Consider the following 16,232-nt stretch of genomic DNA (forward strand, 5'->3'; position numbering starts at 1 on the left):
TGACTAAAAATGTCCTACAGGTCACATTGAATTTGCATGACGAGTATCAGTGTCTCTTAAACTAGTCTGTTATTACTCATTCCTGTTCCTGAAAACACTAGGGGTGGGATGCTCAGGGTAACTCACGATACGATACGCGTTACGAGGCCCACGATAACAATAATATCACGATACAGCGATTCTGTGATAATTTATATATTGCAAGACAATCATATAATGATACATCACGACATCTGATTAACATATGAGTACATGCCCCTTAAAGGTAAAGTACTGGATTAATGTATTTATTCGCTGCAATTTGGTGTCAGTTTCACAGAATTTGACACAAACTGAGATGAAACAATGTACGCGTGTATTCAGTCTGTAAAATAATTTTACAAAACTATAGAACAACAACTGGAAAAACAATATCCCGCTGTCTTCTTCTTCTTCTGTTATCCCGCTGTCTTCTTCGTCTTCTTCTTCTGTTATCCTGCAGTCAACTTCTTCTTTGTTCGATTAATTTCCGCATGTTACCCTCATTCATGTCATAAGCGCCACCGCGAGGAGTCATGTAGTAGTGAGGCGGTGTGAGGCGGTGTGTTTTCTTAGGATACAAAGTTGAACAAATAATACGTTACAGCCACACCATAATTACAGCACATAAGGCTCTATAATCACCTTTATGACAGTGGGAAATGTTAAAATGTTGTCTTAGAGGTTTGTTAACTAAGGCTTTGTTAATGAATCTATTGAGACGCAATATCCAAATCACATTGTGAAAGATTTAGAAGAAAAAAGTTGCTGTTAGAAATTCAATCATTATAAACCTCGTATTAAATCTGGGTCAAACTGTTAATCCAAGGTTTAGATGTGATGATATCAGGTCCAACATGATCTGCAGAGGAAAATTAAGCTTCTATGGAAGTGATTAAAATCCTGTGAAATTAAAACCTCCCAGATTAAAAAGGCAGATTAAATAATAAAGCCAATATGAAGACAGTAAATCTCTGTTTTTTCCTTACCATCTTATTTTGAACCTCTAAAATATAAGACAGAGGCACACAATATTTTTTCAAGTGTGCCCTGTCATTTATGAAAATTAAACAATCTCAGAAAATGCTATTAAAATATGTAAGAGCTGATATAAAGTGAGGTAATGACAGAAGGTGTTTTTTCATGTGTCTTACATTAAACATCTGAATGTATCCTTGTTGGCTCTGTGTGCAGTGGCGTCACCTGTTGCCGGGCAGACTTCGGACTTCGTCAACAAGATCTTGGAGAACACAGGACGCGGTGATCCCACCGGCGGACTCGTCGGCTTGCGAGTCCCAACCTCCAAGATCTAGACAGACAGCGGTCCACTGAGAGGAGTGGACTAATTATTACCACCGTGCTGTCCCGTTGTAACTATGCTCCCCTCTGCATGCCCCTCCAACCCAGAGTACATACACATTGTTAGCCACACAAACACACATACCACTCCCTGTGTGTATATATGTGTGCTTGTTTTAGCCATGCACCTGTATGGCAGACACCCTAGCTTTCAGCCTCTGCACACAGCGCGCAGAGTCAGTGCGTCACCTTCTCCCAACCCATCAAGAGCGTCTGTTGGGTAAAGCGCCTTTTAAGGAAAAGGATGGTTAGGTGTGTAGCTAACAGCACGTTCTTAATCCACTGGTGATTATTAGATGTGTTTAGCATAGCATTGTGTACGGCCGGTTCTGTTGAAGGTCTGCTTCCAGGGCTGAGACTCAGACAGTCACACGAGTGTAACCACTGGAATACTTTCACACGAGAAATGGCGGAGGAAGGGATTGTTGCACGTCAGACACCATCAAACGTTAAAGAAGTTCCAGTTATCATTTCTTTCAGGAGAGGTTCACCTCACATGGCAACACAAAAAAAAAAGAAATAAAAGATAAAAAATAAAGATTTGGTTGCACAGAAGCTGCAGACAGAAAGCAGCGTGATCTACGGCGTGACGGGGCGGCGGGATATATTTGGTATTGAAGGCCTAAATATGTTCCTGCCATCCCCTGTTTTCCAATCAGACGCGCTGTTGTTATTATATAAGAGTTAACTTTTAGCAAATTAAAGCTCAAACAAAAAAAAAAGCAGAAGGTAAAATTCGACTTTAACGTCCTGCTGGGCTGAAGATCCCAGCGTGCAGGATTAAGCTTCATGGCTTTATTTGAAGACGTTAACTTAAACAACAGGCGAGAGTTGTGCATGTGGTTTGGTGCTTTCTGGCCTTGTGCTGGTTATAACTGGACTGGATGAAACGGGCATTTTGCCAGTATGGGAGCAGAATGTGAGGACGATGATGGTTGTTAATGAAGAGGACATAAACAGTGATCCATCTCCTCCAGGAAACTGTACATACAAAGTGTCTCCGAGTGAAACGACGGCACTGGCTTTCCTTTTTGTACAGTAGAGACGACCAGGCTAACAGTTTGGTGTGTTCATACTATAGTGTTTGATCAGAGTTCTATTCATTGTGCCTTGTGTATGTATGTGTGTGTGTTTCTGTAAGTCTGAGTGAGAGAGTGTGTGTACGAGGGACTGAATGAGAGGAGGTGATTGGTCAGAACTCCCTGAGGTCCAGCCAAGGAGAGGACTACTTTACACTGAGGGAGATTGTTAGTGAATGTGAGGAGAGAGACACACCTGTGGGTTTGTTGTGTATTTCAGTTGTCTGAAGATATTCTGAATGTACATAAAAGAAATGGAAGCTCTTGTTGCGTGATGCCACAGAGTCTGTGTAAATAGGAGGGCTCTGCAATAGATTACTTTTGGTTTTTGGTACTCTGTCTTTAGGGATCGGGGGAGGGGTTAACAGATATTTTCATTAAGAGTTACAAAAAAAATATTTGCACACTATATTTTGATTGTTTTTTGTACCAAAGACACATGCAACGAAATGGCGAACAGCCAGTTAAAGTAAGGTTTTGCACAGCTTACCTGACGCCGTATTGAATGTAAGAAATGTGGGAGGGTCAGGGAACTTCATTGAACTGTGAAATTAGCTTGGGTCCAATTCTGTACAGAAAAGGAACATTCATTCATTTTTTCTTTTTTTTATCTAGAAGTCAATCCCATCTACGGGCTTCTCCAGTAGATCTGATGCTTAGCAAGCACTTCATTCCTGAACTGATTCCTCCCTCCACATGCTAATTGTGTTAATGGCGCTTTCTAGGATAAAAAGCCCGGAGCGCTGGTAGATAAGCTATGTTACATATTCTGCTTGTTTGTCGAAATGTCACCAACAATAACCAAAATGTTTTGTTGTGTCACTTGTTTGATTTTTCTGTATGTAGATGAGGTCTAGTTCATCGACAAAATATTAACTGAATTGTGTTTAAAGTACTGTATATAGAAACGTTATGATATATATCTATCAATGGTGAAACGCCACTTTTCATGACAATTGATTCATTTTTAAGCATGACACATTTCTAAAGCCTACCCTTGCATCGAGAAAGTTAGAGGAAAAAACACAAAAGCCAAAAAAAAAACCTTGTTATATTTTTGTACTTTAGCTGCCTGCTAGCTTTCCCGTCGGGCTGTTGGTCAGATTTTCTCCAAGTGGCGAGAAGGAGGAAAAGAGTCTTACAGGGCAGCCAGTCAGTGTGTGACAGTTTAAAACCTCTGGTCTTGTTCGTCGGCTAAGTGAAAAGCAGATAATCTGGACTGGATTTATTTAAACCACGATGCAGTGAAGCCTTGGTCTAGCTTGAGTGCTCCTCAAAGAGAATGAGGACACGCTGTCTTTAGCGAGGACAGCGACGTGTCCGGCAGTGTGGAGGTGTGAGGGAAGATGTTGCTGCAGGTGCTGCAAGAAAGCCAAAGCCATCATATTTTTGTCCCAGGTAGATCTGGATTCAGCACTGTGTATTTTCACTTTTTTGATTTTCCCGTCTTAACCATGGAGTCGGTGGAACTTTGCACTTCCTGGGATTGACGCGGCCCCCTTTGAGGTTGCATTGCTGAATTTTATCCTGCCTGGCTTTGCCTCTGGTCCTCAGCTTACATCCTTCCTGACAGGCAACGAAAATCTTTGTTCTCCAGAACACACAATTACAACGTCCAGGCTGACAATAATCGGCGGTGTGTCCAACCCTTGATTTAAAAAAACAAAAAGTGCATGATGCCTGTATGCTTGCCTCCCTGCTGCATCCTCAGAGGAAACGCTGCCATTCTCAGGAACGTTCAGATTCTCCCGCAGCTCCCTCGGTTAGCAGGACACACAAACAATAAGCGTTTGAAGAGGTTAGTCTGGTGTGAAAGTTCTCCTTCACAGAATGTTCTGGTGTCTGACGATGGGGATGCAGAGCTGCAGTCCTTCTGTATCGTGTGATTGAATAACAGCCAGTGCTACATATATATATTTTTACTGTTTCTGTTCCGTCTAAAAAAGGGAGAAATGGTGCTTTTTCTGAAACTAGAATGATGAGTATCCATGATTCTTATTTTAGTCTAGTTGTAGCCTAACGACTTGCTCTCCCCTACCGTCCATAGCTATTTTCTTAGTAGTGATTCATTTTGTAAATAGACTATATAAGTTAATATGTATCTTCTAAATGTTAGATATATGTATAGAATACTCTATCTTATATGTTTGAAAACAAAAGCACTTTGTCCAAAAAAGGAAAAAAAAAATCAAACAAAAAGAAGCATTTTTTTCTTCCATTTGCTGCTAAAAGGCCTGGTGTGAATGCTGCAAGTGTACTTGACGACTACTTGCTAGGATAGGTCTATTACCTGACTCGGCTAGGTCTAAAAACAAGCAAGGAGTCGCTGTGTGGCCTGGCGAGGGTTAGATCTACATGTTTCTGGAGCCGTGTGATGATGATGTGAGGTGTTGAATGAGAGCATATCATTGCCTGGCTTTGGGAAGCCCAGTGTCTTGATGGGACAGGTCTGTTTCCTGGTCGGGAGATAGTGTGTTCGTGGTCTTAAAAAAAAAAAAGAGGGTTTTGATTCCAGGGCCCCTACATTGATCCTGATGCTGACCCACTTGGCGTCATGATTCATTTGCCTTCAGTAGAGGTTTCCTATGGAAAAACTGATTCTGCTTTGGCTTCCTCTTCAGGGTGATGTACAGTGTAGACACATTTCTCCAGAGAGCTATATTGTTATCATTTGTAAACTGATTTCTACTTGTGACTTAATGAGGAGGTTTAGCCTGGGGCGGCCGGGAAGAGCCGGAAAGATGTTGTTCCGGGCCGCCTTGGGGGAAGTTACTATATCACTGTACTGTATGGCAAGCCAATTACAAATGGAGACTCAATCCGGACACTTATTGCCTTCTTAAATAACTCTTCATCACACACAAACAAAAATAATAACATGGCAGACGTGTCCAGTGCCTCGGGGTGTGCCCGAGGTTTACCACATTGTTCTGCCAGTATACGGTCAACAACAACAACAACAACAAACCATTCAGCCTGATTGGCTCAAAACAACTCTGACTGAAGAGCACACGTGGTGAAACATGTCTGAAAAATGGCTTCAAACATTTGAACGACTCGTGCTCAGTTGGAAAACATTTGAAGCAATTTTTTTCAGCATGTTTTGCCCTGGTCTGAAAGGGGGTCAGCAGTGGTTAAAGGGCCGCTGGTTGACCGACAGCGGACGGACTCAGGAGTGTGTGTTTTGTCGTCGATCACGAGGCTGGTTCAAGAAAGAGTCCTCACAGGTTTTTACATTTAACATGATAGGCGCAAGCTGTGCAACTTTACATTCAAACCAGGAGACTCTGTGGCATTTTAACAGTCGAGGAGTGAGTGAAAAATCCACGCCAGTAAAAACTATTCCTTATTCTTTTTATTTCTGATGACATAAATCCTATACAGTCAAATATTAAGCTAATAGAGTGTGTAACTTTGTGCTACTCTTGTCCAATAAAAGCTAAGTGGATCCATAAAGCTCTTCTTCAGCAAATCAGGGTAATATCGTTCTTCTATCTGACATATGTGATGACATATAAAATCAAAAGAAAATATATTTATGTATTCCAATTATTGTCGCCATTCTTTACTCTGTACAAAATATTTCATGTGTGTGTGCGTGTGTGTGCGTGATTATAAATGTCAATCAATATAGTGCAATGCTCTCTATAAGAACTGAAAAAAGGCCAACAGACTTGTCACAAGAATCCACAAAGTTTGAGTAATTACACAAACGTTTTCCCCTCTCTCAAAGATTCGACTCTGATTTTAGCCGTGAACATACTGGGGTTTGTCACATGGTGCTGATTACTTTTTATTGTCCCAGAAATAAGAACTTAAATTGCATCTATATTCAGATCTACTCACAAGTAACATTGATCATGTGATTACTGTTCTCGATGACAGTTACCCGAGCAGAACTGTCCCTGTTGGACCAATCACATGAGGGATTCACACTGATTCTTTCTTTCAACAACAACAGAGTGACTTCTGTGTTATTGTTCGGATGAAGATGATTTCTTTTGTAAAAAGCCAGACTCCTTGATGTGATATCACCGCCCAAAGTCGGAGAGGATCCTAGTTGTGTTTTGTGAGGTGCAAAATACTCCCCATAAAGGCAAAACACACACACTGTGGTGTATTAGGACGTTTGTTTTTGTAGTGGGATGTCCTTTTAGTGTGACATGAGTGGGATATCTCTTGAACAAATATTTGGTGACGCTTTATTCTATTAGTGTTCTCTACTTTTAAAATTATTTGCAAGAAGTTTGCTTAAAGAACTATTTGGTTTATTAAGAGGGAAAATAGAAATTGTGTAATTAATGTTGTTCCAGTTCAGGTCAGCTGATCTGCCAAAAACAGGCCACATACAGTAAAACAAATGAAGAATAAACAAATGTATATTTACCGAGTTTAAAGTTGCGCTTATACATTTTTTAAGAACATTATAAAATCAAAGTCTGCTCTACAGACTGCTGTCATTAGTAGGCCTACATATTTCCAGCCTGCTGTAGCCAGGCCAGAAAATGTCAGCGTTTACAACAGCATGACAAGCATCAGTATAACTGCTAGATAACTTCAACTGATGCATCAACCACTCCTGCCACTCATCAGCCACAGCACACGGCTGCTTCAGTGAGAAAGTCAAAACAAACACTTGACACTGGTGTCTGTTGGACATCGGGAACATTTAGCAGCTAATGAGAAAGAGAAGTTGGAGGAGACCAAAAACAAAGCTAAAAGAAGAATGAGTCATTTCTATTTTCCCTCTGACTATTACCAAAATGTATACATAAAAACAATATACATTTATCATTAAATAATTGGGAAATTAAATCGTTAAGATAAGCGATGCCAAATATTAAAAGTGACCTCCTGCTGGCTGTGATGTCAGGTCTCAGAGTCTGGCTTTCAGTGTCTTTCGAGGCATTTCACATGTTTTCCTGTCTTGTTTGAATCCATGTGGGCTGCCCACGTTGCTTGTCCAAACGCCTCATCTTCAGAGGCTGAATGCTTACTACTTCTGCGTTTTCCCCACGTGTCAATAGGACATGTCCAGAAATGTACTCTGATAAAAGATGCAGCGATAATGATGTTCCTGCATGCTGATTCCCTGCATCACACTGAGAGATGAAGTGACATCCTCGCTTTACTCTCAGTTGAATGATTTCATACTTGCTGCTATTGAATGAGCACAAAGAGACTTTAGATTTTTGGTTTAGCGTGACCACAACATGTAAACAGTATATTATTATTCTAACCACAAACCCCGGGTTTTTCTTTTCTCCACACCTTTTTCCTACGACAGTCAAAGACCAACAGTGTTACTCCCCTTGCACTTGGTTTTTACATTTACAAGGAAGAAAACAAAACTTTGAATATGATGCCTGCTGAACCAGGTGCCTTAATCAAATATATGAGAACACAAATCTGCACCTTCTGTCAGTCTGGAGGGGGTTTCCCTACAGAAACATGGTGCTGGGTTTCCCAAAACGAGACTTGAAATGAAAACTTAATTTTAACCCCAAATCATTACTTTTTAAAAAAAATAATCAGCCTTTACAGCAGATATGAGCTCACTTCCAAACATTAGTTAAGAGGAGCATCGATGACAACTTGACTAAATCGATGTTGTTTTGGGAAACCTGGTTCTGTTTTAGCTCTTTCTCTGCCCACTATGCCACGTTATTGTGTTTTCTGTATTGGCTGCTACTGCTGCTATCACCGCCGGTGTGTCCGTGTAGAGAGGAGCAAACTTCCACTGTGTCTGAGGCAAAGGGAGACTTGGGCCTGCTTTTTACCTTGACAATTACAAGGCATTCTTCTTCTTTGGTTTCGACGTGGAGCGCCGAGGTGCTGCCTCTTGAGACCTTTTTTCGAGAAAGTAAAACAAACGGAAAAAAAAAAAAAGCATAAAACAGAACTTTCCATTTCTTAACTTTGCTATAATGAAGTGCCAGACCCTCCTTGAAGTCAGTGTTGGCAGGTTGCGAATGAAGCGACAAACTGAGCATGGGGGTAAACTGTGGTGCTAATCTGTCTGTGGCGGGGTGCTAACACGGCTGTGTTCACAAGCTGTATTAGCCATATTATTCCTTCTGTTGACGACTCGGGTCAGTCTCGTGTTTCTTACTGCTGCACTGCTGTATGCTGACGTGGCGAGGTATAACTCTGCTGCTGCTGCTTTGCTGATGAATGTAGACTAGTCTTCCTCGGCAGGATCATTCAGACCGATGTGAGTGTCTGGTGGAGCTTTTCCTGTTGTTCTATTTCCTGTTTGACTTTGTTCGACTCACAGAGGGAGCCTCTTGTCGTCAGGATCCAGAAAGATCATGAATGTTGTACCTTTATATGGCCGCTGTCCAGCTTGTATGTTTCAACTTTATTTTGATTAATATTATGGTTTGATATTTATGCTCTGACTCTTCTAATATTGCTTGTTTGAATTTCTCCTAAATTATATAAATATATATTTTTGCCTTTTTTTCCTGATCCCAGTGTTTATACTTTTTTCTTTAATATTTATTTGTTTTGTCCTTTAAATGAAAATGTAAGCAGACAATTTGTTGGGGACTTTATAGCTTTTCCACTTGAGCAGACTTCACCAGGAGTCAGGGACTTCACGTGAGATTCACAGACACGAATCAAAGTCACAATGAAAGCAGACATTTCTTACACAAGTCACATTAGATACAACTAAACAAAAACTACATAAGTGCAAAATGTATTTTCTGGTACTTTAATGTAACGTGTATTAGATTGACAAATAATCTATCTCTAATATTACCTCACCGTATGACATTAATAGGATCTTGCCACTACACTCTGAAGATGCAATTGGTAAAAATTCATCTTTAATGTTGAATTTAACAGTAAATAATCCATCAATATCTAGATCAGATTGTAAAACTAAAGACAGATTATTAATGGGTCAGTTCGCTGATTTTCAACCTCAGTCCTATCATGCTATTATGTGGAGCTAATGCCATTATGGTAGAAAAACATGTGCCTTTGGAGGACGCGATCGGCTTCTCCAATGGGCCCTGGAAAACCTCCGCCAGACGACGTGAAACACGTCATCTGGCGGAGGCCAGGGAGCTCGCTAAACTACACTTCCTCAATCTAGGACACCCGCCTACGATGTCATGTCTCGTTCAAAATCGTCAGGTTTGAAATGTAGACTGCAGTCACTATTTTTTTAATTATCCACCGGTATATTCTCGTCGTGTTTCGTATTCTGTACCGCTCTGAGCCATTGCCTGCAGTGAAAACGGTAGTATTTCACTCCAGCGTCTCTCGCTGGGCCGTTCCTTTCAGAGGGTGGGGCGCAATGCACGCTGGGTGTTGTAGGAAAGTAGAATGGGCGAAACCACGAGCTGTTTGTACAACTTTCTCCACAGCTATGGCGCCAATTTCAAATATTCTTGCTTCTATCGATTACAGAGAACACCAGCTTTGACTGACAGTGGCTTTTTCCAGGGGAGAATTGCTCCTATAAGAGACATAAGTAATTAAATACCCACGCCCCTGAAAAAACTGTTAGAAGTTGATTTAGGCCTACAGATAACTAAATGAATTATTTACAAATTTGTACATTTTTAGCATTTCCAGCTAACAGAAAAGACCTGCAAAAAATGCACTTTTTGATATGAACGTCAAACCAGTTTTTGTAAATGCACTCATTAGCCTTCTTTCTGAAAGTTAGATACGTTTGATACCACTCTTCAAATTCAATATGAAGCTACAACCAGCAGCAGTTTAGCTTAGCTTAGCATCCTATTGTTTTCTTATAATTACACATAAATCAGGTGGCTTCAGTTATATGTTATTTCTCGCCTGTTACCTTCTTTGCATTACGTTCTTTCCTAATTTAAGAGAAAGGACTTTGAGTTTCTTTGTGACTTTGTGTAATCTTTGTCTGTGAAGCTCATGAAGTGTTCTGTCTTTGGGGGTTTGACCTTTTCATCTCCCGACTCTGACTGAGGATCAGGCGCTTCGCAGCCTTCGAGCTCAGGTTGGGAGTGGGCTTGCCTGCTCTCTCTAACTTTGGTGGGAAATTCAATCAGTTTTCTGGGAAAACTTCACTACTGCGCCAGAGACGTTTTGTCCCCCTTCTGGTTGTTTTAGTTTTATCAGAAGGGCTTTGGTTCGCAGTCGTCTTGTCAGGGAGCTCCTGAGACTAGCCAGGGGTCATTAAATAAAGGCTGGTGGGCAGAGACCCCTCACCCTCCCCTACAGTGAATGATGATGAGGAGGGAGGGGTTCATTTCCTCTTCTGCAGACTGATCTTATTAAAGAAAACAACAACAACAACCCACCCTAGATAATAAAAACAAAGCCCCTCTTTCCATATCTACACACTCATCATCCAACACTGCAATGATTGACCTCCCTCCAGACCTGCCAAAACGTATGGAGCGAGAGACATTAATGTTGCTCCTGAAGCATCCTTCTCTTTCTTTTTCGATTTTGATGATAAAACAACCGAAGTTGATTTTATAGTAAATCCATACAAGTCCAAACATGTAGAGGATGTGTGAGGTATCGGTCATGCTGAGCTCCACAGCTACATGCCATTGTTCTGATGCTTCTGGTCTTGTATGGTAACTTATTTGATTAGATCAACAGCATGGGATCTCTCTGTAGTTAGTCCTGTGTGTGTTCCTCTCCCCAGTCTCAGTAGGAAGGCTGTTCTTCATTGCTAAGTGCTCTATAATAGATCTCTTGGTGATTCTAATTTCATAAAGAAGCAAAACCTGCAGAAAGTAAAGTATCCTGCTGAAACTAACTTGATCCTCTCTTTAGCAATGACGTCTATATTTGTAGTTCACATATATGCCTGTTCAAATACAATATCTTGACAGTTGTTATATTTATGTTGTGTAATAAATGTCGTGCTGGGTTTCTACTTTTGGTTTATCTAACTTTTTCTTTTGGTTTTACATTGTATTTTACTTTTCTTGGAGGCACAGCGGGCGGCTTTATGCACAGGCAAGGAAATCTAAAAGATGTTTTATTTTATTTTTGGTTTGTACTGTATCGACTCATTCTGTTTCAGAGCTTCTGACAGTTTTTGTCTCTGGCTGCTCGACATCCTGCGGACACCTGCCCTGAATCTCTGTTGTGTTATTGTGCCTCTCTCTTTTTTCTCTCTTTTCTTATTTTTTTTTTTAAATCATTCTTTCTCTGTCGTATCAGCCGGGAGTTGGTACCACAGCTCTGCTTGTAACCACAATAGTCCGATTATGTTTATTGATTTTAATATAAAAATAATAAAACCATTAGCACCCCAGCCTGACTCTTGTCTGTGTGATTGGTTATGTGACTGTGCACACATACAGGCATACACTGATTTATACAAATGTTTTCATGCAATAAATAAGTAAATACATCATCATAGGCATCAAGCTAGGAAAAGTAACGAGAATAGAACTTTTAATATAAATAAACACAACTCATTTTCAGATTCAGTTTAAAAAATAAGACAAATTGCTGAAGCTCTCTCGTGCAGGTTTTATAGTGTTACATTACGTCCTCTTACCAGTGCTAATAAGATATAGCCAAGCCTTTATCAATCAAATCAGCAGATGTTTCAGACAAAGACAAAGAGGTTTTGTTTAAAAGGCCACATGTATCAGAGCTAACGGGTTGGTAAGCAATGATGACCTTTTCTCTATCTATCCAAATTAGGTTTAGTGTCAAAAAAGTGAGAATGGCATTCCAAAATATGAGTGCAGAGGAAGTTATGAGGAATACACATTTAACTGTGTTTTGGCTGACTTTGCTGAGACAGGAATGAAGAGATGCAGTCAAGTTGGGGCTGCTGCTGCTGTAGTGTATTATATCATAATATTCATCTTAAAAGTAAGTAGCTGCTGAAGAGGTCAGATAAGTGTAGTGGGGTAAAACGTGCAATTTTGCCTCTTAAATGTAGTGGAGTAAAAGTATAAAGTTAATAAAATCAATTTAATTAAAGTTCACATTAAAATTAATTAGTTTTAGTTACTTAGTTAGTTTATATATATATATTAGCGTCTTCATACCTATTTTTGGTTGCAGGTCCTCAGTGAAGGTCCAACAGTAAAACAATGAGATTGATTAATGCATTTGGACTTTTAAATATGAAATGTATGAGTTGAACAGTACTGCTTTCATCCATCCTGCAACATCCATTAAAGGGCTTCAATACAAAGAGGTAAGGAGTTCAATATCATATCCATACAGAGTAGCCTACAAATGTTCTCCATAAGCAGCAGAAATATGGCATATAGGTTTGTCGGTTTGTTTTTGTTGATTTCTTTTTAATAATAATAACAACAATTAAAACACCGTTTTAATAAGATTAATACGGTGAGGGAAGATTTCATTCTATTCGTAGTCATATGGCCTATTCTTCAGTAATTCTATCATACGCTAATTTAACAGATAAACACCGCGAAGTTTGAAAAACTCACATTCATTGCTTCGCCTTCAGCAGACTGCGTTCATTTTTGGGCCTCCGCCTTGCCGTACAAAAACAAATATGGCGTCTTCTGCGGATGTTCATGTCCGGATATGTGGCCAAGAAATTATAAAATATGACCTAGAAATTAAGGCTCTCATTCAGGTAAGAACTGAAGACGCGTTGTGTGTTAATAGATTTCGTTTTCTGATGCAAGTACTAGTTTTGTCCTGGAGAAGTGTCCGTGAAGGCATCACATAACTGGTCTGAAAGTGGCTCGAGCACTGCAGCGAAGCTAACGCTAGCTAACCGCTAAAGAGATTAAAGAGACACAGAAAAAGGAAAAAGTCCATTCATTATTGTAATATTAACATTGTTCAACATCAATTTCTTAAACCAAGCTAATAATTTGTTTCACTTGATGTTTACTCCACTTACAAATATTCAAACTAATTCAAATTTCACCAAAACAAACAGTAAACGTCTACAGTATACATGAAATTACTAATTACACGACTTACAAGGTGATAACAGATGTGTTAATTGACTGCCATTTCTTATCAAATGATGTAGAAAACCTGGTCTATTATTTGGCATCACAGCGCACTCTTTGACCAAAATGCAATTGATATTATAATGTGTAATTATTTCGCATAGTTAAAAAAAAAAACCCTGACTGTTTTGTCAATTAGTCAGTCGCCAGACAACAACACGGCAATTATAATCAACGATTCATTATTGAATTATCATCAGTCCTACTGTTCAGTACCTGTCTGCATGTGACCATGGGTCACCACCAGACTATTTAGTGAACATATAACTTATTGTTAAGCCTTCAGCGATTTATAAGATGTTTTTATTTGATTAATTTAACAAGACTTTGATGTATGTGTACTCAAATGGAATAACTGAAGTCAAGAAAAGTTAAAAACAAAAAAAAATGTAGTTTTAGTTTTGCTCAGACAAACTTTAAAATAGATTTACAATAGACATAGATACATAGATTTAAAATGATTAACATTATAATGTGATGCATACTGTGTGTTTACTGCAGGACATCAGGGACTGTCCTGGACCTCAGTCAACTCTCATGGACTTCAACTCTCAGGTCAAAGAGAAGTTCAGCAAACTCAGACTCAGGATTCAGGTCAGGCTTCACATCACACATGTACTTCGCTGTATTTGACAGGTTTCTCTGCCTAAAATCCAAAGGGTTTAATTTGATGTGATGTTTTGCTGTCAGGATCTTGATCAGATGGCCAGAGAACAGGACAGGGAGACGGACAGACTGGCCATCCAGGCTGAGACCGAGAGCCAGCGAAAGCAAATGTTGAGGTGTGTGGTGTGTGGACACACAAAGACATGAATACAGTGAAGATCTTAATTTCAGATTCAGACACAACAGAGCACATTATGAAGAACACTAAAACAGACACTACAGTTCACTAATTTGCGGTCTGTGTTATATTTTTCTGTGGATTCCAGTAACCAGACAGCGTGGAGGAAAGCCAACCTGGCATGTAAACTTGCCATAGACAACGTGGAGAAGGACGAGCTGCTGCATGGACGAGAAAACCCGAGCACCAGACAGAGGTTAGTCGGTTCTGCTGTTCATGCAGTCAATCTGCTTTATACAATTGAAAATTGAAAACTTGAATCCTGTCTGTTGCGCCATAAACAACATTTCAGTGTGAGTCTGCTGGATTGTAAGAAGTGTTGCTAAAGAGGTTAACAGCCAAAAACATCACCTTGTCTGCTCTGTGTGTGTTTTTCTCTCAGGAAGGCAACAAAAGAAAGCTTAGTGGAAACCAGTAGTAACATCACAGAGAGTCTGATGTCGATCAGCAGGATGATGGCTGAGCAGGTGAAGCAGAGTGAGGACACCATCGGCACCCTGGGTAAAAAAAAGCTCTACTTTGTTAATGTATTTGTGTACTTTTGTCAAGGTTATAGTACAAAAATATAAAATTGAAGTTTTTCCTGTGAAGATTATTTTATGTTTCTTTCACCTAACAACATCCTTTTCCTCCTCCTCACAACAGCCACCTCCTCAAGTACCGTGCAGGAAACCAACGAGGAGTTTAAAAGCATGACAGGAACCATTCACCTGGGAAGGAAACTGATCCTCAAGTACAACCGGCGGGAGCTGACAGACAAGCTGCTCATCTTCCTCGCTCTGGCCCTCTTCCTCGCCACCATCCTCTACATCCTTAAGAAGCGTCTCTTTCCCTTCATTTAGCTCTGGGGATGCTGGTTTAGTGCTCCTCCTTAAAGCGGCACAAGCCAGGTGTCAGGAAGAATGATTTCCTGTTATTAATTAATCAGCAGAGAGTTGCTATGAGGAGTTTAGGAAGGTGTCGGGTGTTCTCATGGACTACATGGAGAGTTTTGTAAGCTGTACAGAAGGAGGAATCTGAAGTAAAAAGCACAAACTGGCTACATTTAATTTCATGCAACAGCAGCAATAAGTTAAAAGCCTCAGTCTGCTTCAAACAAACCGGGTCATACAAATTATAACCACGTCTAAGTTTGAATACTTTTTGCAAGTGTTTGTGCTGGAAGTCGGGGGTAAAAGCCTGCTGTCGTAGCATGCCGGTGGTTGCCGCAGAACTTTTAAATGATTGTGGTGCTGCATGACATGCGACAGCAGTAGGAGAGAGCTTTGGAAGGAGGTTAAAGACCGCATGTTGCACACCTTTGCACACCTTTGCACACCTTTGCACACCTGATCAGACAATGCGTAAGCTGGGCAACAGGTTTTAGAAAAGCGCTTTGAAGCATGCTGAGGCCTTAATTCTTCTTCTCTCATTAATAACTAACCAGGGTCAAAGTTGAATTATGCAATAACCCTCCTTTCTTTTGACATTTAGCAAAGTTACAATCTGTGTGTGTGTGTGTGTGTCTGCGTGTCTGCTCTGGAGGCTTTTTCAAAGATGCTGTTTTTACAGTTATTGACTTGTTCTTGTGCCTTTCCTCCGCTCAATCGTAGGTCCAGACAGATGATTAAGAAATCTGATGTATCACTCTTCCTGTAAAGTGCGTCTGCCTTGTTAAGTCAGACAGTGTGGATGTTGAATAGGAGGTGTTTTTGTTTCAATAAAGGGGAATATTTTCAATATATCGAGGGACAAATTATTGTGCAGCATTACCACAAGTGAACCAGTAGATGGCAGAATACACAACATTTACAACCGTCAGATGCTGCACTGTGAACCTTTCAGAACTATTTGATTAATTAACACTCTTCTCTCTGTCCAGTGACGTCATTGTAGTTTATTTAATTTGAATCAAGTTGCTTACAACTGTGTTTATAACATTCATTTAAATAAAAACTTACAAAACATAGCTTGAAAGCT

At 40.1% G+C, this 16,232-nt stretch overlaps 2 protein-coding genes across 2 annotated transcripts in view; both read left to right on the top strand.

Annotated features, from left to right (window-relative positions):
- The window catches only part of crebrf (creb3 regulatory factor), a 32,767-nt gene extending 21,040 nt beyond the window's left edge, over positions 1-11,727 (top strand). Inside the window, exon 10 of the mRNA XM_069666000.1 lies at positions 1,213-11,727. Within this exon, the coding sequence (XP_069522101.1) occupies positions 1,213-1,331 (119 nt within the window). The 3' untranslated portion in view covers positions 1,332-11,727. The remainder of the gene's footprint in view (positions 1-1,212) is intronic.
- A 1,230-nt stretch (positions 11,728-12,957) lies between these two features.
- Positions 12,958-16,185, top strand: bnip1b (BCL2 interacting protein 1b). The gene is made up of 6 exons (XM_069673506.1): positions 12,958-13,041; positions 13,931-14,023; positions 14,120-14,211; positions 14,362-14,469; positions 14,656-14,774; positions 14,919-16,185. The coding sequence occupies exons 1-6, from the start codon at positions 12,958-12,960 to the stop codon at positions 15,113-15,115; spliced, it is 693 nt and encodes a 230-aa protein (XP_069529607.1). The 3' UTR covers positions 15,116-16,185.
- Positions 16,186-16,232: the final 47 nt, after the last annotated feature.

This window comes from Semicossyphus pulcher, unplaced genomic scaffold (assembly GCF_022749685.1).
Source record: "Semicossyphus pulcher isolate SPU_LCO1_2020_fin unplaced genomic scaffold, fSemPul1.0.p SCAF_10, whole genome shotgun sequence".
In the NCBI taxonomy this organism is placed as follows: Eukaryota; Metazoa; Chordata; class Actinopteri; order Labriformes; family Labridae; genus Semicossyphus; species Semicossyphus pulcher.

Coding starts and splice junctions, on each gene's coding strand:
- bnip1b (XM_069673506.1), top strand. CDS start 12,958: ATGGCGTCTTCTGCGGATGTTCATGTCCGGATATGTGGCCAAGAAATT. Junction 14,212..14,361: donor CAGCGAAAGCAAATGTTGAG/GTGTGTGGTGTG, acceptor TGTGGATTCCAG/TAACCAGACAGCGTGGAGGA. Junction 14,775..14,918: donor GGACACCATCGGCACCCTGG/GTAAAAAAAAGC, acceptor TCCTCACAACAG/CCACCTCCTCAAGTACCGTG.